The 27,976-nt window shown below is 41.1% G+C and overlaps 1 protein-coding gene across 4 annotated transcripts in view; it reads right to left on the reverse strand.

Moving 5' to 3' along the window:
• Positions 1–27,976, reverse strand: part of gpm6bb (glycoprotein M6Bb) — a 199,243-nt gene that overhangs the window by 90,886 nt on the left and 80,381 nt on the right. Inside the window, exon 1 of one of the 4 annotated variants that reach the window (XM_063051024.1) lies at positions 3,115–3,609. The exons of 2 other annotated variants lie outside the window; for them this stretch is intronic. In XM_063051024.1, the coding sequence (XP_062907094.1) occupies positions 3,115–3,178 (64 nt within the window). In that variant the 5' untranslated portion in view covers positions 3,179–3,609. Of the gene's footprint in view, positions 1–3,114; positions 3,610–27,976 lie in introns of those variants that run through there. One more of the 4 variants, XM_063051028.1, reaches the window with a different exon arrangement.

Genomic DNA, 27,976 nt, shown 5'->3' on the forward strand with positions numbered 1-27,976 from the left:
TAAAGAAAGACATTATTGAATCAGCTGTGGATTTCAGCCTGCCTGTGGCTACTCGATCCTTATGAATTCCGATCTTGAAAAGCTCAATTCTCCAGCCAATCTGCATTTGTGACCACAAGAAGATCAAACAGGATTGTGCTGCTGCACTTCTTTGAAACAGGACCGGCTTTCTGAAGTACTCTTCTCTTAGCCAAAAAGAGTAGTCCACAGTACTCATTTACAGCCAGTCCATTTCCTTGCACCATTCATTTCTGCAATGGTTCCACCACTTCTCAAACCAGAGGCCCAATGTGAACTAGCAAAATTAATTCCGCCTAACATTGCTTTATAAAAAGAATAATAGGATGCTGGAGTATGGTGTATTTTGAACACTGGTTAATCAATGGTGTTCATAAATAAAGCTCACAGATGTAAACTTTAGATAGAGCTTACAAGAAATGAAACTTTTCATGTAATGAGCAGTTACCATCTGAAACTCACGGCTTATAGGGCCATGAGGGGGATCAGAGATGCTGGATTGAAATCTGAAGGAAAATCAATTACAGAGCATTGGGGCAAGACCAGGGAAGGCAAAGGCTTAAAAAAAACACTTCCTGTGCTTGGGCTTTATCCCATTATATTGCTGAAATTGCCTTCTCTATTTTTTTTTTAAGTGCACTGACAAGATATGTGTGCTGTTTTTTGATTATTGGGGTTAGAATTCAACATAGTTTTTAAGGGGCCTTCAGCAAGCATACAGTTGGTCTCCCTCCATGTTGTGGATGCAGGATACTTCTAATATCCTGCAATTCTGTCATTATAATCACAATTAAACCAAATGATTCAGCATTCCCCTCTCAAAGAAAGAACAGGCTAGCACTTTCCTTTCTTTGAAAAGACTCCAACTCAAATATCCTTTTTCTCCCAAATAAAACAGTGTTACATGTAAAACTTTATCCTGTTCGAGAAGCCTGATTTCATAGATTCTGATTTTCATTCTGATGTGTGGTTCTGAAAACTGGAAGACAAATAGAATGCTACAAATCATTATGCTGCTAGTAGCCTCTAAAAATGGCTTGGCTTTGGAGGTGATCTCTGCAGTTAATTAAATTGTTTTGCAGTAACAGCTTAAGTTATTACAAGTCATCAGATGGAAGAAGCTTCAAGCTGATTTTCTTCTGTCCTCTACTCCTTCCCCCAGCCCCAAGAAACTTCTCCAAAGAAAAGTAGACAGCAGCCACCTGCATTTGATATCCCAGGGTAATAAGCATGTGGCCTGTGGACATCTGTTTGTGCAGATCCAACCTCTGAACTTTTAGTTACTAGTGCATAGGACATTATATCACTGGCTTTTATTGCCCATACTTTTTGCTCCTTAACTGAAGAAGCACTTAAGATTGATCTCAGTGTGATTGGAGTGACATATAGGTCTGGATCAACCTGTATTATCCGTCTATCCAGTTGTTTTGCAGGTATCATAACAAATAAGTTTTACCCCATTTTAAAACTCTATTATTAATCTGAAATAACCCATTCACCAAAGCCTCAAGTCTACTAATCTAATAATTTCACCACTGCCTCCACCTTCTTTAGATCTGTAAATGGAGTGAACCCTGCCTCATTTGGGTGGTACGTTAGTATGCAGTCACTGGAGTACAAGGATCAGCTACACTCTTGGGGTGAGCACGTAGTACAATTCATCCTCCAGAGCCTTGCGTTTCTCAAGCACGTGGAAATTTCATGTTTTCCGAAGGGCTTAATGAGTATAATTAACCTTCATATGAGAGAATGATTTCAATTCTCTGAAAGCCCTTAGTCCAGCCATTTTGAGTCACACTTTGCACTGACAGATATATCTCTTGAAGCCCTCAATGACTCAATCTATCTTACCAGATTTCCCCAATTCAGTCATATTTCCCAAAGTGACTAGTGGCCAGAGAAATCGCAAGAGGATCTGCAAAAGGGAAGGGGTGATTCAAAACTAATGATTCCATTCAATCTTCAGACTTCTAAAACCCACTGTGACATGCCGAGACACGTCTGGCACCAGGTACAAAATGGAGGGAAACCAATTGTATCCTTGCTGAAGGCCCCTTGAAAACTATCCCCCATTAATCGAAAAATAGCACGCACATCTTGTCAGTGCAGTTACAAAATTAACTGGAAAAGGCAACTTCAGCAATACAATGGGATAAAGCCTAAGCATACAATTCCACTCGCTTTTAAATGATGCACTCTCGAGAAAAATTATCACGAAACCTTTCCACAGAATCTGAGCCAAAACCTACACTGCTGAAACATTTGATCACAACGCCTATAGTTTAAGTTCACATAAATATCCCTGTGTAAAGCCGTAATTGCCATTTGTGTGTACAAAACCACTGTTCTGCTGGGCAACACAATCTTAATAACACACTGCACAATTCTCCAGGCAGGAGGCTTTTTCACTTGTATTGACCATAATTGATTTAATTATGGAAATCTCAAATTCAAAGAAGATGGACCGAAACAGCAAAATCTTGTGCCTTTAAGTAGGCTGTGTCAGCCCTAATTGGCGCAGAGTTATTTGCGATTATAGAGCATATCTGTACACAATCATGTTCTGCTTAGCCCAAGAAGTTTTAACCCCTGTGGGGGCTGAATTACATTTCATACTGCATTAAATTAAAACAGTTAGTCTCCTTAAATGTACATTTTGATGATGATGAACACTGTGCTGACAACCTCCATTTAGAAAGGACTTATTCTGAGAAGTGAATCCTATTAATGTCTGGTAAAGCATTAAATCACTGATGGTGGCTTTTGGTGAGAGGCGCACGACTGGACTAGATTTACTGCGTCTGGTGAGGCATTGAATTCTATCACATCAATCACCTACAACACCCCAAGCACTCCTGAAATCTGACTTCCTATCCACCGTGTGTAAGTGGCATCGCAATAACAATGCAGATGGAAATTTCTAACCAAATTTAATAAAATTACAATTTTTTAAAATTGGGATTTAATCTCTGAAAGGAATGAGGCACGAAAATGCAATGGCAGCAGTGAAATTCAGAGCCGCGTTTAACACCCCAGCCCGAGCCAGATCTCATCACCACCAAGGTTTTGCTGAGCTGAGCCCTTATAGTACAATACCTTTGCTTTCTTGGCTTAGTTCGTGATTGTCTTCAGGGGTTGTAGTTTCCAAAGCAGGCTTCATCCTAGACACAAAGGCAAATTCAGAGACAACACTTCCCGCTGTCTCTTTGTTTCCTTTTTCACCTTTAACTCACACTGCAACAGTGATTGAGATGTGCAGTGCTGCTTTTTGTAAATGCTGTCCCTTCCAGAGACGCAGAGGTCTTGTCAGAGGCGATTTTACTCAACTTACTGGTCCATGAAGATCCCTGCCAGCTAATGGTCTCAGATACGTCACGGAGGGCTCCACTCCTAAACCAGCACGGCTGAATTAAAATTCTACTCAAGCTCCTGCCCAGCTAAAGTTTAAAAGTACATTTCTGACTCTCCTCTAAAACACACCAAGTGAAATGACAAAGAATGGAGGGATGAATTGATTACATTATGAGAGAGTTTGTGCCCTACAATAGAGGGGACTCCGTCTACTCACAGCAGTCTCCAAAAAAATCCCCGCTGCACTGGTCTCTTGGGAGAATGCATGTCACTACACAATGAGAGGACCACTTTTCCCAAAGGGCATTCTTAAGTCGTGTTCTGCATTTTAATTTGCTTTGAATTTCCACACAGATGACAGCCTTAATTAATTGCATCTGATGGGATGTGGTGAAAAATAAACCGCTACTCTTCACTCCCCTTCAAGCCTGGTTTTTTTTTAAACTCAGCATTGAAAAAGAACATAATTACTCACATATTTGCTAACAGATGAATTGTAACACAAAAGATTCATACCTAAATTGCTGTCTTGCTTTTACAAAGTAACGCCCACAGGTCATAACTGTGAGAGCATGACATCTAGAAACCTTAAGATATTCAACAGAATAAATGAACTAACATATGGTTTCCATATGATCATAAGAAATAGAGGCAGAATTAGGCCATTCAGTCCATCGAGACTGCTCCAGCCATTTGATCATGGCTGACTTATTATCATTATCCCTCTTAACTCCATTCTCCTGCCTTCCCCTCATAACCTTTGCCGCCCTAACTAACCTCTGTTTCAAATCTACCCAATATCTTGGCCTCCACAGCTGTCTGTGGCAATGAATTCCACAGATTCACCATCCTCTGGCTAAAGAAATCCCTCTCCATCTCTGTTATAAAAAGATGTCCTTGTATTCTGAACCTGTGCTCTCTGGTCTCAGACTCCCCCATCATTGTAACATCCTCTCAACATCCACTCTATCTAGGCCTTTCAATATTCTACATACTTCAATGAGAATCCCCCCCCCACCCCATCCCCCATTTTTTCTAAACTGTTTCATCCTTGGATTCTGTAGAGTTGCTGTAGGGAAGTCTGTCCAACCTGCTCGATGTGGTTGATGGATCATAGGCTCTTGTTTACTTCTAAAATGAGTGAAATCAAGCACGATGTAAATCCTTTGCTGCTCCTGGATTAGAATAATGTTGGTCTTTAATCTTTGTATTGTCCCATGGCAATATTATTTGTAGTCATTGGACCAGTATCTGTTGAGAGTAAATCCTAGCACCAGTTTATTTTGCGTAGAAGATTGGAATATGCACACATTACGTTCGTGTTAGGAGGAGTGGTTTTACACTGTGTAATTCTGGAGAGATGGAATGACACACAGTGCTGGAGAGAGGGTGGGGAAGGCAGGTGAACTACACGAGAGGTGCAAATATGAAGAGAAGCATGAAATCTGAAAAACCAGGGAGTAAAAATGAACACCAAAATGTGAGATTTTTTTTCAATAAAAAGCAAAGGTCACTGAAAATCAGGTATTGCAGGAAGGCTGCATCTTTCTTTCAGGGTCTTCCATGTGCCTGACGTATTGAAGCACAGAGATACCGGAATGTAGAGTACAGCAGCATGTGATGTGCACATGGACGCTGTTTGCTTTCCCTGTGCATTATTCAGGCCAACCATGGCTAAAGAGGGGCTGCAGAGCAGGTTTCAGGGTTGGTATTGTAAACTGAAGTCAGGTAGATGCCCTCTCCTCTCAGTCAGTACCAGAAACTCATTCTGCACAACTACCTTTCCAGCATTCTGAAGGGACTATACCCACTGAGGTGCTTGCGTTTGCTCTTCCATCCTCACCCACATCTTCTCATGATACCGTCCCATGTAAACACAGGAGATGCAATACATTACCATGTACCTCTTCACTCTCTACCATCAAGGCATCTAAAATTCACATACATAAATTAATAAATAACTATAGACACACACACACACACACACACACACACACACACACACACACACACACTCACAGCAACTGAAAACATGGCTTCTCTACTGCACTTCGGCACCACTGGTTCACAGGACTTGAAGCTCTGAAGAGGTTTGCCCTGATAAGGGAGACTAAGACAAGAGCATGAATAATCAGGGTAAAGGCTACGCTGCTTCTGACTGAGATGAAGATTGTGAAACTTTACGATTTTTCCTTTGGAGCTGCCGAGTCACTAAAAACATTCATTGCCGCATTAAGTTTTTGGATTCCAGGAGAAAATGGAGGCGGGACTCAGGCCGGAAAATGAAGTTGATCCTAAAAGTTACAATCTTTGCGGAATAACAAAGCAGACATGAGGTACGACATTTACCCTATATCCCCTTGCTCCTATTTCCCATGGGGTGGCATCATAGGATCATTCCATTGAAACAATTCTGTTTTTAATGATTAGTGCTTGAGCCAACTAGGTTATCTAACACTTAACTAACCGATGTGCCCATTAACTGGCACCATAGAGGGAGCAGCCATTCCCACGTGGGGCACTGTGCTGAGGCAGTGCTAGGGCTGGGATCAGGACAGTTCAGATGGAGTGCCCAGGCCAAAAGAGGAGTCTCCAGGCTCATCCGATCGGACAAAAAAGCTCTGCGGGGAATGCTATTCAAAGTTGCATAAGGTGCAAGTGAGTTGCGATGAAATGTCAAAATCAAGTCTAAAATACGTGGCCCTGAAGACTAATTCTAGTGTGAAATTTCGTTCTCTTATATGTAAAATTTTCAAAGTATGATTAAAGCAGTATTTGTACTATTAAGTATTAATTTATTAGAACATTTTTGACAAGAACAGGCCATTCAGCCCAACAAAGCTTGCCACATTTCTATTCATAGAAACATAGAAAACAGGTGCAGGAGTAGGCCATTCGGCCCTTCGAGCCTGCACCGCCATTTATTATGATCATGGCTGATCATCCAACTCAGAACCCCGCCCCAGCCTTCCCTCCATACCCCCGGACCCCCGTAGCCACAAGGACCATATCTAACTCCCTCCTAAATATAGCCAATGAACTGGCCTCAACTGTTTCCTGTGGCAGAGGATTCCACAGATTCACCACTCTGTGTGAAGAAGTTTTTCCTAATCTCGGTCCTAAAAGGCTTCCCCTCTATCCTCAAACTGTGGCCCCTCGTTCTGGACTTCCCCAACATCGGGAACAATCTTCCTGCATCTAGCCTGTCCAATCCCTTTAGGATCTTATACGTTTCAATCAGATCCCCCCTCAATCTTCTAAACTCCAACGAGTACAAGCCCAGTTCATCCAGTCTTTCTTCATATGAAAGTCCTGCCATCCCAGGAATCAATCTGGTGAACCTTCTTTGTACTCCCTCTATGGCAAGGATGTCTTTCCTCAGATTAGGGGACCAAAACTGCACACAATACTCCAGGTGTGGTCTCACCAAGGCCTTGTACAACTGCAGTAGTACCTCCCTGCTCCTGTACTCGAATCCTCTCGCTATAAATGCCAGCATACCATTCGCCTTTTTCACCGCCTGCTGTACCTGCATGCCCACTTTCAATGACTGATGTATAATGACACCCAGGTCTCGTTGCACCTCCCCTTTTCCTAATCGGCCACCATTCAGATAATAATCTGTTTTCCTATTTTTGCCACCAAAGTGGATAACTTCACATTTATCCACATTAAATTGCATCTGCCATGAATTTGCCCACTCAACCAACCTATCCAAGTCACCCTGCATCCTCTTAGCATCCTCCTCACTGCTAACACTGCCACCCAGCTTCGTGTCATCCGCAAACTTGGAGATGCTGCATTTAATTCCCACATCCAAGTCATTAATATATATTGTAAACAACTGGGGTCCCAGCACTGAGCCTTGCGGTACCCCACTCGTCACCGCCTGCCATTCTGAAAAGGTCCCGTTTATTCCCACTCTTCCCGTTTATTCACATAGTGTGTTGAAATAACTATCAAGTTTAGTTTTGAAAGTCTCAGGTACTACTCTCAACTGCACAACTACTTAGTTTGCTCCATGTGTCCACACCTCGCTGTGTAAAGAAATGCTTCCTAATGTTAGTCTGAAATCTCCACTTAACCAGCCTCCACTTCTGGCTCTGTGTGCTTGTGATGGATTAATTTTGAAATAGCAGCTGGCATCCACCTTACTTATACCCTTAATGACTTTGAACACTTCTATCATGCCTCCTCTCATTTTATGTCTACTAAGGCTAAAAAGATTTAATTCTTTCAATCTTTCTTGATAGTTCATACCCTGCAGACCTAGAATGAGTCTAGTTGGCCTTCTCAGAACTCTCTCCAGTGTCTACACATCCCTCACACAATATGGAGACCAAAATTCTACACAGTACTCAAGGTGTGACCTCACAAGCTCATTATACAGCTTAAGGAGAATGTCTCTAAACGTGAACTCCACTGAGCACATTGTAGAACGCAATATTCTAATAGACTTCCTAATCGCTTCTGTGCATTGTCTAGATGTTGATAGTGACGAGTCTACCAGGACGCCCAAATCCTTCTCATACAATGTACCTTCTAACTCAAGACCCCTCCCCCGATTGTATATTTATATCGAATATTTCTACTTCCTATATGTAATATTTTACACTTACATACATTAAATTTCACCTGCCATTTATCTGCCCACTTCAGGATTTTGTTTAGATCTAACTGTATTGATCCTGCTGCCTGCAGGTTATCAGCCCGTCCACTTAATTTGTGTCATCAGCAAACTTTACTTGTTTATTTGTTATGTTCTTATCCGAATCATTAATGTAAATTAAAAACATCAGCAGCCCCAAATCTGATCCCTGCGGAACTCCACTTCGGTGGACTTAAGCCTGATTTATACTTCTGCGTCAACTCGACGTCGTAAGTACTGCGTCATCGTAAACCCTAAGCAGAGCCGACGTGGATCCCTACGCCAGAGCCTGACGCGCACCTCTCCCAAAATGTAACCGTGTGTCACAGAAACGCAGACCACAACAACTGTGATTGGTCCGCCTGGTAGCATCGCATTTCCTCCTACGCTGCAATAGCTTCCCATTGGGCGACTGAAGGGCAGGGAAGGAACTCTGACTGCAATGCTTTCCATAAAGCTTTACAGACCTTTGAAATTATGGAGGACACATTTCGTTTTTATGAAAAAAGACACTCCCTTTAAACTTGTTTACCTCAAGAAAGACTACCATGACCATAAAGCCTTGCACGGGCAGGTGTGTGCGCATGCGTGACATGCCCAAATTGCAGAGCGACGCAGACACACCAACGCACAAGTATATTTATATTTATTGGCTCACAACACGCGTAAGCCAATTGCGTAGGTTATGGCGTCAAGTTGATGCAGAAGTATAAATCAGGCTTTACAGTAACAATTGTAATTATTATTCTTATGCGCCAATATTTATTCTTTGCTGTGGTGTATGCACACAACTTTAGTTAAAAGTTGTGCTTTCCTTCCTGAGGATCCCTGAGGTGAGATGTCAGCAGTCCTCGAGAACTGGCAAACAACACATTCAGTCAGGTAAAATGCAAGCTACAGAGATCACTACATCTCCATGGGGGCTTTCTGCAACATCAATGGTGAGTGCAGTTACTTCATCGCTTATTGCCAGCCTATGCCCTACAAAGTTAAAAATGAAATTGTCTGCTGAAATAATATTGTAGCAGTTAATGGAGAATAAGAAATTCCTTTTCTGCACGGAGCTCCCTCTCAATTGTCAATGGAAGTGATCTCTCAGCCTTTCTCTAGCACGTCAGTGAACTCATATAAACTGCCAGAGGAACTCAGCAGGTCAAGCAGTGTTTATGGAAATGAATACTGTAAACAGTCCATATTTCAGGCAGAGACCCTTCTTCAGGACTGGAAGGGAAAGGAGAAGATGTCAGAATTTTAAAAAAGTGAGGGGAGGCGAAAGAGAACTAGCTGTAAGGTGATAGGTGAAGCCAGGTGGCTGGGAAAGGTAAAGGGCTGGAGAAGAAGGAATCTGATAGCAGAGCAGTGTTGACCATGGGATAAAGGGAAGAAAGAGGAGCATGGGGGCAGGGGGGAGTGATAGGCTTCTTAGCAGACCAGGTAAAAGGACAGAGTGGGGAATAGAAGAGGGAAAGAGGGGAAAAATTACCCAAAGGAGAAATTAATGTTCATGCCATCACGTTGGAGGCTAGCTGCATGGAATACAAGGTGTTGATCTTCCACTCTAAGAGTGGCCTTATCATGGCAAAAAAAAAGGCCATTTATTGATGTTTCAGAATAGGAATAAGGATAGGAATTAAAGTGGATAGACACCTAGAAATTCCACTTATAGCAGATGGAGCTGAAGTGCTCATCAAAGTGGTCCAATTTATGTTGGGTCTTACCAATATAGAGGGGGCTGCATCAAGCACTCAGTAAACTGATGTATTCTACAAAATCTGTTTCTATTATGACCATACTTTCTGATATCAGTAAAATAACAACAGAACAGCTTTTCAGTATTAGACTTATGAGATAGAATCAGCCTTAGTATTTTGCTTCACTACTTGTAGATTTATCTCTCAATGATATTGCACCAGCTGTAGTGAGAGAGTTCACCAATCTATTGTCTTCAATACCGACAGCTTCGTCATGCTCCCTAATAGTGCTTTCTACTCATGAGGCACTTGAAAAGTTCCTGCAGAATGACTCTTTTGACCACAAGTCCAACATTTAAGAGAATATATTAGATTTGATGACATAATGAATGTAAAGAAAAAAGCACTGATTTTTGATTTCTGTATGTGTAATTAAAAAAAAACAAGTTGCTGTATAAAACGAAGGTACAGTGAGGCTACCCAGTTTGAAAGAAATTCAGAAGAATCCATTAGCAGCACGGCCGGTTGACTAACCGGGATTAGTAACTTGTGCCGTGTGATGTGAGTGCATTGTCACCTTATAGTCCTCCCTGGTCAACTTCATGTATTAGAAAGAAGGTTTGGAATAAAGTACTGGTATCTAGTCTTCACTTGCTACATAATTATGTACTAAAAATAACTTCATTACAATCACATATTTCAAAAATACATCTACAGAGAACAATAATTTGTACATCTTTCTTTACATTCATTGTGTCATCAAATCATTAAATGATAGACTTGTAGTCAAAAGTGTTTTCCTGCAGAAAGATTTCTATGAAGGACAGGTAATGTGGCAAGGTCCGTGGAATGGAACAGTATGCAGCAGTGAGGCCAGGCCCATGTTTTGCAACCCCAGAGACAGACTCAACTTCAGCATGCAATGAAACTTGCTTTTTCCTAAAAGGCCATAAGATGCCTGAAGCAGTACGCCAAAACTAAATAAAGTGAACAAATTGTGCTGTTCTCCCTCCCTCCTCATTGCAACAATAAAGCCTCTACATTTCAGATGAGGTTCATTCCCAAAAAACAAAATTACACACATGACTTTATTCAATAGAAAAAAAAATCAAAAATGTTGCCCGCACTCTCATTAAGAGGAAACTTAGATTAAGCTAATGCTTCACCAATACCAAAATATCAACAACTCAGTGCACTATCATTTCATGTTTGAGCAGTCATAGTGAGAATCACATTTTCCCACTGCAATGGAATCATTTACAAAGCAATGTAAAGAAGACAAGTTCCTCTGATAGCTTGACAAGTTTTCTGTCTTCTGATCTCAAAATCTTCAGCTTTGGCATTTAGAATTACTCTCAGAGCTCTGGCTAGCTTTTAGGGCATCTTCATCAGCCTTGACAGCCATACCATAAGACCATAACATACAGGAGCAGAATTGGGCCATTTGGCCCATCGAGTCTGCTCCACCATTTCATCATGGCTGATCCAATTTTTCTCTCAGCCCTAGTCTCCTGCCTTCTCCCTGTATCCCTTCATACCTTGTCAATATGCCACTGACTGACCAGAAACATTGACGTGAATCATTTTCACAGCTACTAGGTATATCCTTGTGCCCCTATGGGACCTTTCTCAAGTCTTCAACCAGCCACAGGGAGGACCAAACTCATCTGGCAGCACTGTGGTGCAGAAGTTACTGCAAGCTACACTCACCAGTTCATAGACCCAGGTTCATTCCTGATCTCAAGTGTGGTGCTCACACATTCCTATTGTTTGGAGTATCATTCGACACCCTAAAGATCTGCAGGTGGTTTAATTGGCCACGGTTAATATATATCCCACTTGATGATGGAAAAAAAGCATCAACGAGGAGTTAATAGGCACACATGAGAGAGGGAATAAATTGCGGGGGAGTAAGGAGAGGGGTAATAGTGATGATCAGATTGCTCCCCTGAAAGCTGTAGAAACTCTCCTAATGTTCTTCTAATTTATCAAGTAAACTGATGGAACAATATATATGTGTAAATCATTAACCACTAGCAAGGTGCACACACATCTGATGTTACTTTTTCCTGGTATCCAGGATACCATCAATAATTGGCAATAGGACAGCATTCACATAAACACTTATCTAATGGCCTTAGCCATCATTCCAGACAATGCAATACATAAAGAGATATTTACTTTGTCCACCCCAGTTTCCTGTGGCTGCCTCTTCATTTCTTTCTGCATTGGCTCTGACTCAGCTCACGTGCTCGATATTTGCTCTTGAATGTCCAACAAGTCTGCACAGGAGCAAACGACTTGCTTCAATGAGGTTCCTTTTGTGCTTGCCATTCATATGTTTCTGCTGAAATATGATGTGCTTTCAGTCAATTGCAAGATAAAGTTTCATATTCAGCCCAATAAGCTCAGTCTTCCATCATAAGTGAAAACTTGCAGAGGGCAAGTCACTAGTGAGCCTCCAGATGGCTATGGATCAAGAGGTGTGAGCCATGAACCAATGCTGCTAGGACACAAACCAGAGGTGATCAATCCTGGCTTGGTCACCCAGGCAAAGGTGTCTGATGTTGAAAGTCTCGAAGCACCGCAAGACCCCAGGTTACATCACTGTGTCCCACCTAGCACATCTTAGGATGTGTCTCAGAATCGTACTCTTTGACATAGATAATGCTCTCTATGTTATAGTAAACTGACATCCTCGACCACTAATTGAAAATTGGTTTATTATTTTCACATGTACTGAGATATGTGAAAAGATTCTGTTACGTGACTCATTTCAGCTCCAAAACACTCCTTGCTGATTTGCATTGGTGCACATAGAATATCCTTCACTAACAAACTCTAACTATCAACAATCAGGAGTGAATTTGATGACACTGGGAAATTATTCTGTTTCAGGTAGATTTGAGGCAGATATAAACAAATAGTGGGTTGAAGTCAACTGTGCTCCTATCTACATTGTGCTAAAATTAATCAAAAGAAGAACCATGACAAACACAAGAAATCAGTTGTGGCCTCTGTTAAGACAAACAGTCCAGGAAAATGAAGGCAATAAACTGTGCAACTATAAAGAGACAGGGGGGAAGTAAAACAACAGGAAGGCAGATACAATCACTTCTCCCACTGAGCGCAAAAATACACCACTTCAATTGTACCTTAAGGTACAAGTTTTCTCTTGCTACTCTGTGTATTCCTTTACACTGAAAATAGCTGTCTATTTATATAAAAAGTCATAACGACTACTCAACAGTCAGGTTAGAGTTCTAGAGGGCTTGGATGCCATCACCTCCTGCAAAACAAGCAACATAAATGACAACAAGGTTCCTCTCCCAGATGGGCTCAATGCCTTTTCTGCTTGCCTTGACTGACAGAAATGATGGCATTTTACGAACTCCCACAACCCCTAACGACCCTGGGATTGCAGCCTCTGAGGCTGAAGTGAGAGCATCCTTGAGGAGGGTTAATCCACGGAAAGTATCTGGTCCAGACAGCATACCTGGCCGAATACTGCTTCAGCAGGCTGAGGTACCCACCTGTTTCAAGCAGGCATCAATCATACTGATGCCCAAGAGGAATGTGGTAACATGTCTCAATGGCTACACTTACAAGTGCTTCGAGAGGTTGGTCATAAAGCATATCAACTCCTGAGGAGTGACCTGGATCTTCTCCAATGTGCCTGCCATCAAAACAGGTCATCAGCAGATACCATTTCATTGGTTCTTCGCTCAGATTTGGAACACCTGGACAATGAAAATGTACATGTCAGGATGTTCTGCATTGACTACAGATACACCTCAGCATTCAACACTATCATCCCTACAGAACACCTGAGCCTGGGCTCAGTACCTCCCTGTGCATCAAGATCCTTGATTTCTTCACTGGCAGATCCCAGTGCAGATTGGCAACAACATCTCCTCCACAATCACCATCAGCAGAGGTGCACCATGGTTGTATGCTTAGCCCCCTGTTCTTTTCACTTTAAACTTACAATTGTGTGGCCAAGCACAACTCCAACACCGTATTTAACTGTGCGGATGAACACCATAGTTGTCGGCCGAAACAAAAGTGGAGATAAATTGGCATATAGGAGGGAGATTGAAAATCTGGCTGAGTGATGCCACAACAACAAACTTTCACTCAATATCAGCAAGACCAAGAGCTGATTATTGGCCACAGGAGGAAGAAGCCAGAGGACCATGGGCCAGTCCTCATTAGGGGAATGGAGATGAAGAGGGCCAATAGCTTTAAATTCCTTGGGACCAACACACAAGTGTCTCACAAAGAAGGCATGAGAGCACCTCTACTTTCTAAGAAGTGTGCCTAGCTTCAACATGTCACCAAAATATTTTGACAAATTTATATTAACTGGTTGCACCATGGCCTGAAATGGGAACACCAACCCCCAGGAACGGAAAAGCCTACAGAAAGTAGTGGATACAGTCCAGTCCATCACAGGTGAAGCTCTCCCCACCACTGAGCACATTAACATGGAGCACGCCACAAGAAAGCAGCATCCATCATTAAGGACCCCTATCATCCAGGCCATGTTCTCATCTCACTACTCTCATTGGGCAGGAGGTAAGCTTTGGGTTCCACACTACCAGCTTCAGAAACAGTTTTTATGCTACATCTTCATCAGGTGACAGATCCCTTTGGTGGGTGAACATTTCAGAGACAGTGACCACAACTCCTTGATCTTTCTGAAAGCCTTGGAAAGCAGCAGAATGTATAAGAAAGTATTTAATTGGGGGAGGGCTAATTATGATGCTACTATGCAGCAAATTGGGAATGGATGTACTCAGGGAAATGCACAAGAGAAATATGGACGTTACTTAGGGAGTACAGTACTTGTATGGAGTTCTGAATACGTTTGTCCTATTGAGGCAGGGAAAGGATGGTAAGGTGAAGGAACTGTGGTTGACAAGATACGTAGAAAATTTAGTTAAGAATAAATACATACATACACACACACCACACACACACACCATACTTCAGGTGGTTTAGGAAGCAAGGATCAGACAGAGTTCTTGAGAGTTACAGGGTACCAGGAAGGAGCTTAAGAATGGACTTGGGAGAGCTAGCACTGGACATGAGAAGGCCTTGGCAAGTAGGATTAAGGAAAACCACAATGCATTCTACGCTTGGATTGAGCCAGTCAGGGATGAAAGAGAAAACATTTGCCTAGAGTTGATGGTAGTAGTATTGGCCCTTAATGAATACATTGCTTCATCAGGCACCCTGATGAATCTGAGGACAGCGTAGAGCAAGCTAACATGCTGGAACATGTCAATATTAAGAAAGAAGATGTGATGAAACATTTCAGATAGACAAATCCCTGGGGTTAGACTGGATATAACGCAGTTTACTATGGGAAGCAAGGTAAGAGATTACTGCACCTTTGGCAATGATTGTTGTGTCCTTACAGGGTAGAAAGCAGTGCCAGAGGACTGAAGTGTGGCAAATTTTATTGGACAGGATTCTTAGAGACAGGATTTTAGAGACAGGATTTATGAGCATTTAGAGCAGTATAATTTGATAGAGATAGTAAATATGGCTTTGTGAAGAACACATCATGTCTTATGGGCCTGTTTGAATTATTTGAGGAAGTGACAAAACATATTGATGAGGCAGAGCAGTGGATGAGGTGTATATGATTTTACAAAGGCAGTTACAAGATTCCCCACAGAATTAATTTCAACTGCGTGTGGGGGGTATTTTCTGCTGGCTTGAGAGGGCTGCTCAGTGTGTTACCTGCAGGATGTTGAATCCACTGAGCTCGAATGGAGAAAAGTCAGTCAGACCTCAAAAACTTCTGGGATGTGCCTGCTTGATCACTAATCAAGGGATAGGGGTCAAGGTCATTTCCCAATAAACCATTACCTTTTTTGATTCCAACAACTGTAGTTGGAGTCAATTCCAAGTTCAAAGTAAATTTATTATCAAAATACATATCTATCACTACATACAACTCTGAGATTCATTTTCTCACGGGCACTCTCAATAAATCTATAGATTCATAACCATAACAGAATCAATGAAAGACCACCCAACTTGGGTGTTCAACCAGAGTACAAAAGACGTCAAACTGTGCAAATACAAAAATAAATAAATAATAATAATAAATACATAAGAAATGAATAGAGTACGAGATGAAGTGTCCTTGAAAGTGAGTTCATTGGATGTGGGAACATTTCAGTGATCGGGCCATTGAAGCTGAATGAAGTTATCCCCGCTAGTTCAAGGGCCTGATGGTTGAGGGTTGGTACCTGCTCCTGAACCTGGTGGGGTGAGTCCTGAGGCTCCTGCACCTTCTTCCTGATGGCAGCAGTGAGAAAAGAGCATGGCCTGGGAAGTGGGGTCCCTGATGATAGATGCTGCTTTCCTGAGACAATATTTCATGTAGATGTGCTCAATGGTGGGGAGGACTTTAACTGTGATGTACTGGGCTGTATCTACTACTTTTTGTAGAACTTTCCATTCAAGAGCATTGGTGTTTCCGTAGCAGGTTGTGAAGCAGCTAGTCAATATACTCTCCACTACACATCTATATATGTTTGTCAAAGTTTTCGATGTCATGCTGAATCCAAATCTCAGCAAGCTCCAAAGGAAGTGGAGGTGCTGCTATGCCATCACCATGCTGGGAACTTGTCATCACTGTTTGAAAAACAAAAGATGCAGATGCTGGAAGTCTGAAATAATATGTTGGAAATATCTACTAAGTCAGGCAACATCTAGTAGACGGAAATGGTTAATGGTATTGATGAGCCACTAAGTATTTCCAGTATTTTTCATTTTCAGCAACTGCAAAAATAGTTCTTCCAGTCAAACTAGAACAGGAAATTTAGAAACTCTTTCACCATATTGATCCATTGATGATCACTGCTTGAAACCCTCAGCGGAAATATTGGTGGTACATTGGATTCCAGTGACTGACTAAATCTGACACTACAATGCCCAAAAGAGACTTTAAGTGAGAAATAAAAAGCTGGGTAAAATCCTTAATTCAGTGCGATATGAAAAGTGCACTTCAATCCATCATTGTGGGCACTTAATACTTAGACAAGCACAGGGCCCTAGTTCTTCTCCTTCGCCTGCCGAGCCAATCAAACTTGGTTTAACGGAAACCTGAAAGTACACTGCCTGTCTGCACTTGTGGTGAAGGAGGAGACAAGGGAAGGGGAGAAGAGAAGGAAGTGGACCTGCACCATGATGCAAATGGCCCTTCCACAATAAACAAAATCAGTACTCTCTTCTCAACGTACAATAGACTCTTGCAGCTGGAAAAAGACTGTTTGGCCCAACATGCCTATGATGGTTCTATATGACTGACAGATTCAAGATCTAAGATTTAGGATTCAAAATTGAAGTTTATCCACCATGTGTGCATCTAAACATACAGTGAAATGCGTTGTTTGTGTAAACAGCCAAAACACCCGAGGGTGTGCTGGGGGCAGCCCACAAGTGTCACCAAACATTCTGACACCTACACAGCATGCCCAATTTTGGACAGACACAAGGTTTTGAGTCCAATCATCGACTATTCCTTCCCCCTCACAGACCAGCTTGACCCAATGGATACCCTCCAGCACATTATTTGTTGCACCGTTTAAATTTTACTCACTTGAAATGCCTCTTCTCAGAAAACATATCATCTGGCACTGAACTGAATTGTCATCTCACTTCACCAGTTTCCTACTTTTTGTTCAGTGAAGTTTAATATTTCCACAGACTATTTTGTATATACTGTACACTGAAGAAAAGCATGGATGTTAATAGAAACTCCCTGGGGCCCCCACTGCTTGTACTAACCCAGTCAGTGAGAAACGATTCATTCAATGCTATTCTCTGCCAAGTAGAAGTCAACTCTGTAATATTTATTATTGTTTTCCACAACTGATTGCAACGTGGCTTTGTCACATTCAGCAGTAATTGTAACCAAAATCACATCTTCACTATGACACTTAAGCAATTTTGAAAGCATTTTAAAATGATCACGTACAGGAACTACAAGAGAGACAGTTACACTGAGCAAAATGGAAATAGAACACCACTGGAATTGCAAACACATGTGTCATTAGTTCTCAATCCTCATCCGTTTCAGTACTCCCGTGATTTTTCAGCAAGCACTAATCTGCGTAGCAGCAACAGGCTAGCTCTTCCCGTTGACTCTACCCATGAGAAACTACTCGCCTTGGGGCAGCTTGGCGGCCCTGGGTCTTTATGGGTGAATGGACTCTTCAGATCTATTCATCCCCGCTCTGAATAGATAATGGGAGACAACAGCGGAGACTCACCACAGAGAGCCTCTCCCATTGTGCCTTCCTTCATCATCATTCATATCTGAGCCGTGACAAGAGAACAAAACGGATGAAAATTACTGGGGTAACTGCAGTTCAAAACCCAAGGAGGAAGCTAGTGCAGGCAATTCATCTTGGTTTACTTTGTTTGATTCCTTTACTTCAATGCACAGCAAAAGGCCCAAAGAGGTAGGAAGCTATTTCAACAAGACTGGAGAAAGTGGGAACCCACTGTCCCCCAACTGAACCCAGAATGCAAAGCCTACGGAAAGAGAATTAAATACCTTCAATCCATATCCAGTCCAGACTGGCATAAGCAGAGAAACCACCACCACCACCCACCTCATACTAAACAGCTTCTTTGCAAGACTTCACACCATTTTGAATCACATAGGCTTTCAGCAACTTAGAACCTTTGGTTCACATACGGAGTTAATTTGTAGCAAAACAACAGAGGAGGTTAATTAAGAAACTATTTTTCAAATGCACCTCAAGTAACCCAAAAGCAAGGTATCTTTTATCACAGAAAAAAACATGAATCACCATGGTAACTGCCTGTAAAATGAACCCCTTGGAACTTAACTAGCACATCAATTAAATGAACACATTAAAGCCCTGCCTATTTTGCGATGATGAATGAGCATTAAAGACGCTTAACAAGTGTGTTCCAATCCACAGATTAAAATTAATTTGTACTTTTATCCAAAGCACACTCAGTGAGATTAGTCAATAAATCTATAGAGAGGTATTAATTTAGATGAATAAACAATTTAATTACCTATGACCAAGTAATTGGCCAAAACTGTCAACAAAAATACTCAAAATGATAAAGAAACATAAATATCTATTGTTTGGTGTGTGGACTGGGTTATTTTACTAATTATCAATCCTGTAGGATAATTTCTGTCCGTGATTTTACCAAATTTTGATATTTGCTTTGGTGACATAGATCAAGGAGCTTTAAAAATGCATCTGTGCAAAGCAGGATTCATGCCAGACACTTGGTACAAATAAAGCTTTGGGGGTTTATGTGAAGTTAAGCACACCACACCTCCCTTGTTTAAGTTTACTGTGCTTCTCAGAATGACTCAAAGCCGAACACACAAGGCTCCAATTATTGACTTCCATCAGAATCAGCAATGTACACAGCAGGAGGGGTCAAGGGTCAGGCCACTGGATAAACTGATTCAGCAACTGGCCAGCACTGACCCACAGCCCTGTGAATTTCAGCGATGAGAGAAATTAAAGTTGTGTGAAGTATCTCTCCCTCAAACTCTCACTCGATGCTTTCCCTGTCTGGCCACATTAGATGGCTATTGAAAGAGGTCACACTCCCAGCACCCGAGAGCCTTGTTCCAATTTGTGCTGGGATGGGGGAGGAGGATAATTCAGCAACCTTTGCACAGAACGTGGAAGAAATCTGCAACTTTCTCCCAGAAAAGCTGTTGAATCTGGGGCTCAACTGGAATATCAAACTAGAAATGATAGATTTTTGTTCGGTAAAGTTAAAAGATTTTTTGCAATCATAGAAGATAATCAAAATTAAGACGCAAAGAAACCATGATCTGACCACTTAGCACACAATAAGCAGCTTGCACTCACCATCCTCATCATGGCCCTGTTTGTACTGTGTCCGATCCTTTACCATGCTGGCTGCTTCGTCTGCAAGCAAGTCAACAATCTCTGCGAGAGACTGGAGCCAAGTACTGCAGCTTGATTTGTATCATGCATTTGGTGCGTGGCTCTAGATAATGACTGGAGGGTGACTGATTAGAGACAGTGATTGGTGCACGGTTATAGTCTATGATAGATGAATTGTTCGATGCTAAAAGTGAGATAGTTATGAGACCTGCAACTATTGCATGGTTAAAGCTGGTTGCTCTTGATGAAGAACAGATAAGTCATCTCAGAAAGAAGTCATCCATGCTGAGATGTTTTGAAGCACGTGCAGACTAGGTTTCCTGATCTGCAAGGATCTTCCCCAGGGTGAAGAAGATAAACTGGTCATAAAATTGTTATAGATCAAGAGGTGGTTATTTGGTCCATTGAGGTTATTCCAGCTCCTGCTAGAGCAATCTCATCAGTTTCATTCCTGCTATCATTAGAGTTGAACAGACAGCTGCAATTAAAGGATTTAAGGGACCAAATAGGATAAAATGGATCAGTTCATGATAAAATGGCAGAGCAGACTCGATGGGCCGAATGGCCTACTTCTGCTCCTTTGTCTTATGGTCTTTTTAAAGGGTATTCTGAAACTTATGCACGACTTGGGATTTTAGTTCCAAAAGATAAATCGTTGACACTCTAGATCGCAAACCAAGATTTCTGATCTTATCCCTTAATTACCTGTGGCAGAATTGTTAGGACTGAAACACAGCAATCTGCCAAATTCTGATTTAAAGTTTTTTCTTTAGTTCACAAGTCAATGCCCCAATGCAGCCTGAACACACAACAAAATGAACTGGCTGAAGTAAATGTGGCGGTGGGGGGGGGGGGGGGGGAGAAAGGAGAGAGAGAGAGAGAGAGAGAGAGGAGAGACAGAGAGACAGAGAGACAGAGAGACAGAGAGACAGAGAGACAGAGAGACAGAGAGACAGAGAGACAGAGAGACAGAGAGACAGAGAGACAGAGAGAGAGAATGAGAATGAATCACCTACTCTGACTGCAGAGGATCCTGCTTGTGATTATGAGTGGCAGCATGTTACATTGAAGGGGAATTATCCCAATGTTTTCTGTACTTAGCTGTTATTTTATTAGCGTTGACACTTCAGTAACCTGCTGCCTATTATTTACAGTCAGTTACAAAGCTCTGTATTTCAGTGATGTTATACTTGCACAAGGACCCTATGAGACTAATGGCAGCAGGGGAGTTGCATGCAGGGTAGACTAGGCCTCATGCCTCAGTGTTGCCTGTTGCAGCTGCCCAGGAGAGGTGATGCCTGAGGTGGTGTGGTGCATCATCCATGCCGATTGGGGATTGGCCTCTTCCATCGGTGCTGCGCTCCAGTGTTCGCTTGGTGCAAGACAAGCTGAGGACTGCTATGGGCTTGTCCTTGCTGACATCTATGGACTCAAGGAATTGGGTTATATTATTTTTTTGTACCACTGTATGTTTACTGCTATCTTATATGTGCTATATGAGCCTTGTGATATGTACAATTGTTGGTACTGTGTTGTGCATCTTGGGAGTAATGCTGTTTCGTTTGGCTGTATTCATGGGTATTCATGTATGGTTGGATGACAATCAAACTTAAACTTGAACCTGAAAATTCCAATGAAGAATTCTGAAAAGTATCAGTACCCTTGACTATTCCTTAAACAACCTAAGGTCGGCCTTCAGCTTAGAAAACTATTTCAGGCTCTTCTGCTCTGTAGTTCAATTTGGTGCAATTTTTGTTCATTTATCATGCATCGTTAATCTCCATTAAGCCCAAGGAACAACATAAAAGTGTCTCAGGGTGAGGTACAGTGCGCTATATAATTACCCCTATAGAACCTTCCAATTATAATCCTTTGTGGTTTTGAACTAAGTATACTTGCTGAAATACACTCTAATTTGGGACCCTGTTCTAATTAGTACTGTACCTAGACAGACTTAACTGCAGTTGGAAATTATTTCAACCGCATTACAATCGCCTACCTATGACCTATTTCGCATGTCACAGATGGCCATTTGGCCCATTGTACCCACGTCAGCTCTGGCACAGCAAGCCCATTTCCCCTTCTCCGTATTTTCCTACCAGCCTGCAGCAAATTCTTTTTCCTCTTATGTACCCATCAATTTCCCTTTGAGCTTTTGCCATTTACCAATATTACCAGTTCATCTACCGGCACATCTCATAATGAGAACGTATAAACTCCACCCAGACAGCACCTGAGATCAGGGCCAAGTTTGCATCGCAGCAGCACTAATTGCTGTGTTTCTGTACCTCCCCCAAGAGGTAAACTCAGTTTTCTCTCCACGTTCTCAGTGATCAATGCTCAACTTTTCTTCCAAAATTTGATTTCTACTTTTCAATGCCTTCGGTCTTTTCACTAATCTATCTACCCACCTCATCAATCATCATCCCAACCCCTCTCCGTGGTACAATTGATATTTTCAACAAGTCTTTTCCCAAAATTCTCTTCCAGTCCCCTTGCCCCAGCTAAATAACTTCACCCACCAACTTAGAAGGAATTGGGCCATCGAGTGAAGATTTGTTTGATTAGTTCCTTTCCAAATTTCCTACCTTCCTCCCATGTCTACTTTGAACTTCACCCATCCTCTCCCACACCTTAATCTTCTCATCTATCTTTATGATCAATCACTTCCTCCCCTGATCCTCTCCCGCCAATCTTATGTGCCTATCTTCCTAATGTGCCTCCAAATGGCCCTCTACTTGCCAAGGCACAGTTGAAGATGACAGAGCCAAGGTCTACCTCACAGTTTGCATGCACATGCATTTACAAAGCTCAGAAGTGCCTACTCTAGCCTGTAAAACACTTTGGTTGTAGCTCCTCACATGTCAGCATTGCAAGCTGGGAGGTGATAATGCTTCTACAACAAATTATGAGTTTTACTCAAAAAGTTCACATTGAGTGTTGAAATGTTGACATTGCATGCATAGCTGGAATGCATGTTTGCCCATGCAACACACATATGCATTAAGTTATGAACTGGGTGCTGCATTTCAACCTCTCATGTTGCTCTGCCATTCAAAAAGATCATGACTGGCCTTCATGGCTCCCTATTGGTCAAACATTCCCAAAATAAAAATAACTTGCTTACTCTTACTCTATTTTCCATTATCAAGGCCCAATTCCTTCTAATTTAGTTTGATAATCTCCTGTGCCACTTTGTTGAGGACCAACTGACAGCTCAAACACTCACCAATTCATCCTTATACGAAAAAAATATAATTTTCTTTTTACAAATCCCTGCTGATTATACCATATTACTTTCTAAGTGCCTAGCCACGGCTAACTTGATTATAGTTTATAACATACTTGCTACTTAAGTTCTGTTGTGTATTATTTTCTCCCCAATGTTTTATTTCATATTCCACATTTTCTTACAGTATACAAGAAAAATCACTTGCCCACCAAATCTATCTCAGCCTTCAAAGCAAACCCATAAATCCCACTCCTTTATGTACTGCTCTGTAATCTGCCTTAAACCCACCTCCCTGCAGAAGTGGTAATTTACCTAACAAAGAGTACCCCTTCAGGATTTGAGCTGAGTTAGCATCTGGATATAAATTCTCCCATTTTATTCTGTAAGGAATCCTAATAACTTTTCCTTCTTGCAAAGTGAACAAAACTTTTATGATCTATATTTATATTTTTTGCTTGATTACCTTTGCTTTCCACTTTCCCTCTTCCTGTCAATTACTTTGTGCTTCAATACCAAGCTTGGAATTTTTTTCAATCCCTGGATTGATTGCTTCTTCCAGCAAAATAAATCTCTATAATTCAATTTTTCCATTGGGTCTGGACCTTAAAGGGGTACATATTTGCTGTAAACGGTACATTGTCATACCTTTTAATGTGATTCACATTCAAATGGTCTCTCTCTCCTTGGATGATGTTGGAGGATGGTATCGAAGTTCTGGATTGGGCTGTAGTTTGATTGGACTCTTTCGTTTTTATGTTTTTATATTCATTATTTCTGCTCGTTCTTTTTTTGTTGCCGTTTGCGTGATTTGTTTGTTTTTTTTACGTGTGGGAGGGTTGATACTCTGGTTGCCGTTTGTGCTTTTCTTTGTGCGTGGGGGTGGCGTTGATGTCTTTCTTTGAACAGCTTCCGTGGCTTTCTTTGTTTAATGGCTGTGTGGAGAAGATGAGTCTCACAGTAGTTTGCTGCATACATACTTCGAAAATAAATGCTCCTTGAACTTTGAACCTCGATTTCCCAATATGAAACAACCATCTCTTTCCTCAACCCTTAATAGTTTAATTTTAAGGCACTTCCTTCGGATTAAACAAAACACTTTCAATGTTTACATAAAATTCTATCATATTATGATAATTCTCTAAGTAATCCTTTCCTACTGTACAATATTTCATTAAAATAGCCTCTCTTCCCATTGGTTCCCAACTCATACTCTGTGGCTACTTTATTAGGTACACCTACTTGTTAATGCAATATTTAATCAGCCAGTCACGTAGCAACAGCTCAATGCATAAAACATGCAGACATGGTCATGAGGTTCAGTTGTTCAGACCAAATATCGGCACGGGGAAGAAACGTGACCTAAGTGGCCTTAACTGTGGAATGGTTATTGGTGCCAGACGAGGTGGTTTAGCATCTCAGAAACTGCTGATCTCCTGGGATTTTCATACACTTCAGTCTCTAGAGTTTTCAGAGAATGGTGCAAAATAAAACCCAAAACAAACATCTAGTGAGTGTCAGTTTTATGAGTAAAAAAGCCTTGTTAAAGACAGAGGTCAAAGGAGATTGACCAGACTGGTTCAAGCTGACAGGAAGGTGATAGTAACTCAAGTAACCAGACATTACAACAGTGGTGTGCATACTTCTGAATGCACAACATGTTGAACCTTGAAGTGGATGGGCTACAGCAGCAGAAGACCACAAGCATAACTCTCTGTGGTTACTTCAGGAGGTACCTAATCAAGTGGCCACAGAGTGTACTCATCTAACAAAAATTATCTTAAACACTACATGAGTTCACCCTCCATATTATTAAGGTTTATTTGGCTTACTCAGCCCACATGGAGATTTAATTACCCTGTGATTACTTAACCACCCTCATTACTTACTCTCTAATTTATATTGGGCTGCACATCACCACAATTTGGGGGCCCATAAGCAACTCCCACCCATGGTTTTTTGTCCTTTGCTATTTAACTCCAGCCAAACTTATTCTATTCTTTGATGTTCTGAGACATGTTCTTTTCTCCATTGCCTTTATCACATCCTTAATTATTAGGCACCCCCCCCCACCTTTGATTTTGCTCATCCCTTCTCAAGCATCTTGTAATATTTAACTCCCAGCCTTGATCACTTTGCACCAATCACAGCAAAAACACAGACTGCTGCTGTAATTAGAACTCGTGCCCCATCAAGGCCGGCTCACCATGGGTTTGTGACTCACGAGTGTAAAAGCTGTTCCTGTTTAAAGTGCCACACAACTCCACCTGCATATTTTTACTTCAATTATTTGCTCATACAAAGTCTAACTTCAATTTAGTCATTTATAGTGAGTCGTTAGTATATTTGATGAATCTGTTTAAAAAAGTCAATTCAATCGCTGACTGATTAGTGGATATGAGAATTAGAGACCATAAGAATTAAGTGAAATGACACTTGATTGAATACCAGTTAAACATAAAACACTTCAAGGAGCCACTTTTTGGCATCTCTCCGTCCTCCACCTGAGCAATAACATACCAAAAGTTTCACTCACAAAGTGTTAAACAAAGGGATAACATGTTATCTGGAAAAACAATACCATTCACTTTTTCTTAAGGGAAAACAAACCCCTGTAATTTACAGGGTTGGCTCAGTTGCTGACAGTGCAATCTGGTTGCCCTCAACAGCTTATTACACATAACAGCAATAACATTGCTAGTTCTGGACATTAATGGTAATATAAATCATCAGTAAAATCAGAGTACACACATCTTCTAAAGCCAGAGATGCCAGTTACTACATCAGAAGTGATTGTCTTAGATACAGTAAATCAAAGAGCTTTTGGAAGTCATAGAAAAGGGAAAACAAATTGCCAATTACAGCAGGCAGTCACTTTAAACAACTTTTCTGTAAATAGTTTTGAGCTTCAATATTTCACTTTTCAATTATTGATATCTGTTAGATTTTTATTGATTATTTCTGTGTTTGCAGAACAATTTGATAATTTTGTTTATTTAACTTAAACTTTTGATTTCTATTATCAATTTGAACTAACAGTAATGTGTAGTTTACTTATATAGAGATACAGCACAGAAGAGGGCTTTCCAGTTCTTCACGCCATACCGCCCAACAACCCCCGACAACCTCAATGTAACTCCAACTTAATCACGGGACAATTTACAATGGCCAGTTAACCCTACCTGGTACGCCTTTGGACTGTGGGAGGAAACTGGAGCACCTGGAAAAAAACCATGCATTTGACAAAGGCAACGTACAGAGACTTCATACAGGAGTTACCAGGATTGAACTCCAAACTCTGATGGCCTGAGCCGTCATGACATTACGCTAACCACTACTCTACTGTGACGCCCAATAAATGTCAATAAATAACAGTCATTAATTACTGCCCAGGTAGTTTAGTGTTATGGAACTTCCCCACCCAAATTATCAAGAAATAGACTCAGCCAGCTCCATCACAGGCACAACCCTCCACACCATTGAGGACATCTTCAGAGATGCTTCAAAATGGTGGTAACCATCACTAAATGACCTACATTATCTGGAACATAGTACTACTTCTCAGTACTGCTATCAGGGAGGAGGGACAGGAGCCTGAAAACATGTACCGATGAGATGGTAACTCTGTACAACAAAGATTTTGCTTCCTGAATATTTTTGGGTTTATCTTACAGATTTTGGGAAGCTAATCATGAAAATCGCCACGAAATTGCCCAATCACGCACCATTTTGTTGAAATTGCCTTTATTTGTTATTTCTATTCATAATTCAAGTCAGAATAACTGATGCCAAGATTAAGGAAGGTATTTTTCTTAGTGCACAAATCCAACAGGTCATCAATAACAGGGAATTCGAAGAACTTCTAGTGGGACCGGAGAAAGCAATTTGTTGTCCAATTACCAGCTTCTTCCGCTCCACCATCAGATTTCTGAGCGGTTCATGACTACCTAGTTGTTCCTTTTTCTTTTTACTGTTTAGTTCATTTTATATTTTATAGATGTTTAATATATTTGCAAAGCACTGCTGCTGCAAAACAACAAATTTCACATCATATGTCAGTAATAGTAAATCTCAGTCACGTGTGCACATAGAAATGTGTGATTCGTGTTCTTGCAGAATTTGTGCATTTGGCAAGTCATATTTTAAAGCATATAATGGATATTATCATGTACATTACTAACCCAGAGCTTTGTTAATGCCATAAAGTATTCTAAGCAGGCTTTCAAGGTGGATTTTTTTGGTGATCAGTTAGCATCTAAACAGTCAAACGTTGTTATCTAACAGGAATAGATGCATCACATACTGTATAAAAACTCTAGAGTAACAGGGCAGATGGGGAATTTTGTTTAAATACAGGTCATCCTTTGTGGCTTCTTAGCATGTTATTATACCAAAGTTATGAGATCATTTATACACAGAGAGTTGCAAGGGCTATTATTAGAATTCTAGGACAGCACAATGATATGTACCAAATCTTCATGAAGCCTCATTTGCACGGCATCTGAGTCATTTTAAAAAACTGACATTTTTAGCAACTCGCCTAATTGTTCCAAGATTGAGTTGATTTGAAATATATGCAACTGCCTTAAAGCATGAATGTATTGTACGGATATAATGCAGGCAGTGGGCCTTTCAATTGCAAAACAAAGCTGCTGTGTTAAACAGTATAATTCCATCCTCATTTGGAGAGGAAAGGCCTATTAATCATTAATGCACCAAATAGAAAAGGGACTAAGAAATAAAGCCGACTGTTTTGAAGCCTTTCTAGGTTATTTGTGGGAACACTCCCTTCATTTTCTTGATTTGAGCTACTTCTCTTTCATTTTCCACCAAATTTAGCAATATGATTGAGTTGCAAACTATACAATGCATAATGTAATGCCCTTTCTCTCTCAGCATAACAATTGTGGTTATTAACTGTAGCCTATATAAGAAAACACAAGGGCTCACATTTAATTCGGGTCCAGACTCAATCGATAAAAGGAAATAAGGAAACAAATGGATGTCTATTAGCTGCCACTAGGGTAAAGATACACAGGGCATTCAATCACTGATATACCTGTTTTTATTGCAATGCTTGTCAAAGGGCAGTGGGGTGCTG

Source organism: Mobula hypostoma, chromosome 6 (genome assembly GCF_963921235.1).
Source record: "Mobula hypostoma chromosome 6, sMobHyp1.1, whole genome shotgun sequence".
NCBI classification, from domain to species: Eukaryota; Metazoa; Chordata; class Chondrichthyes; order Myliobatiformes; family Myliobatidae; genus Mobula; species Mobula hypostoma.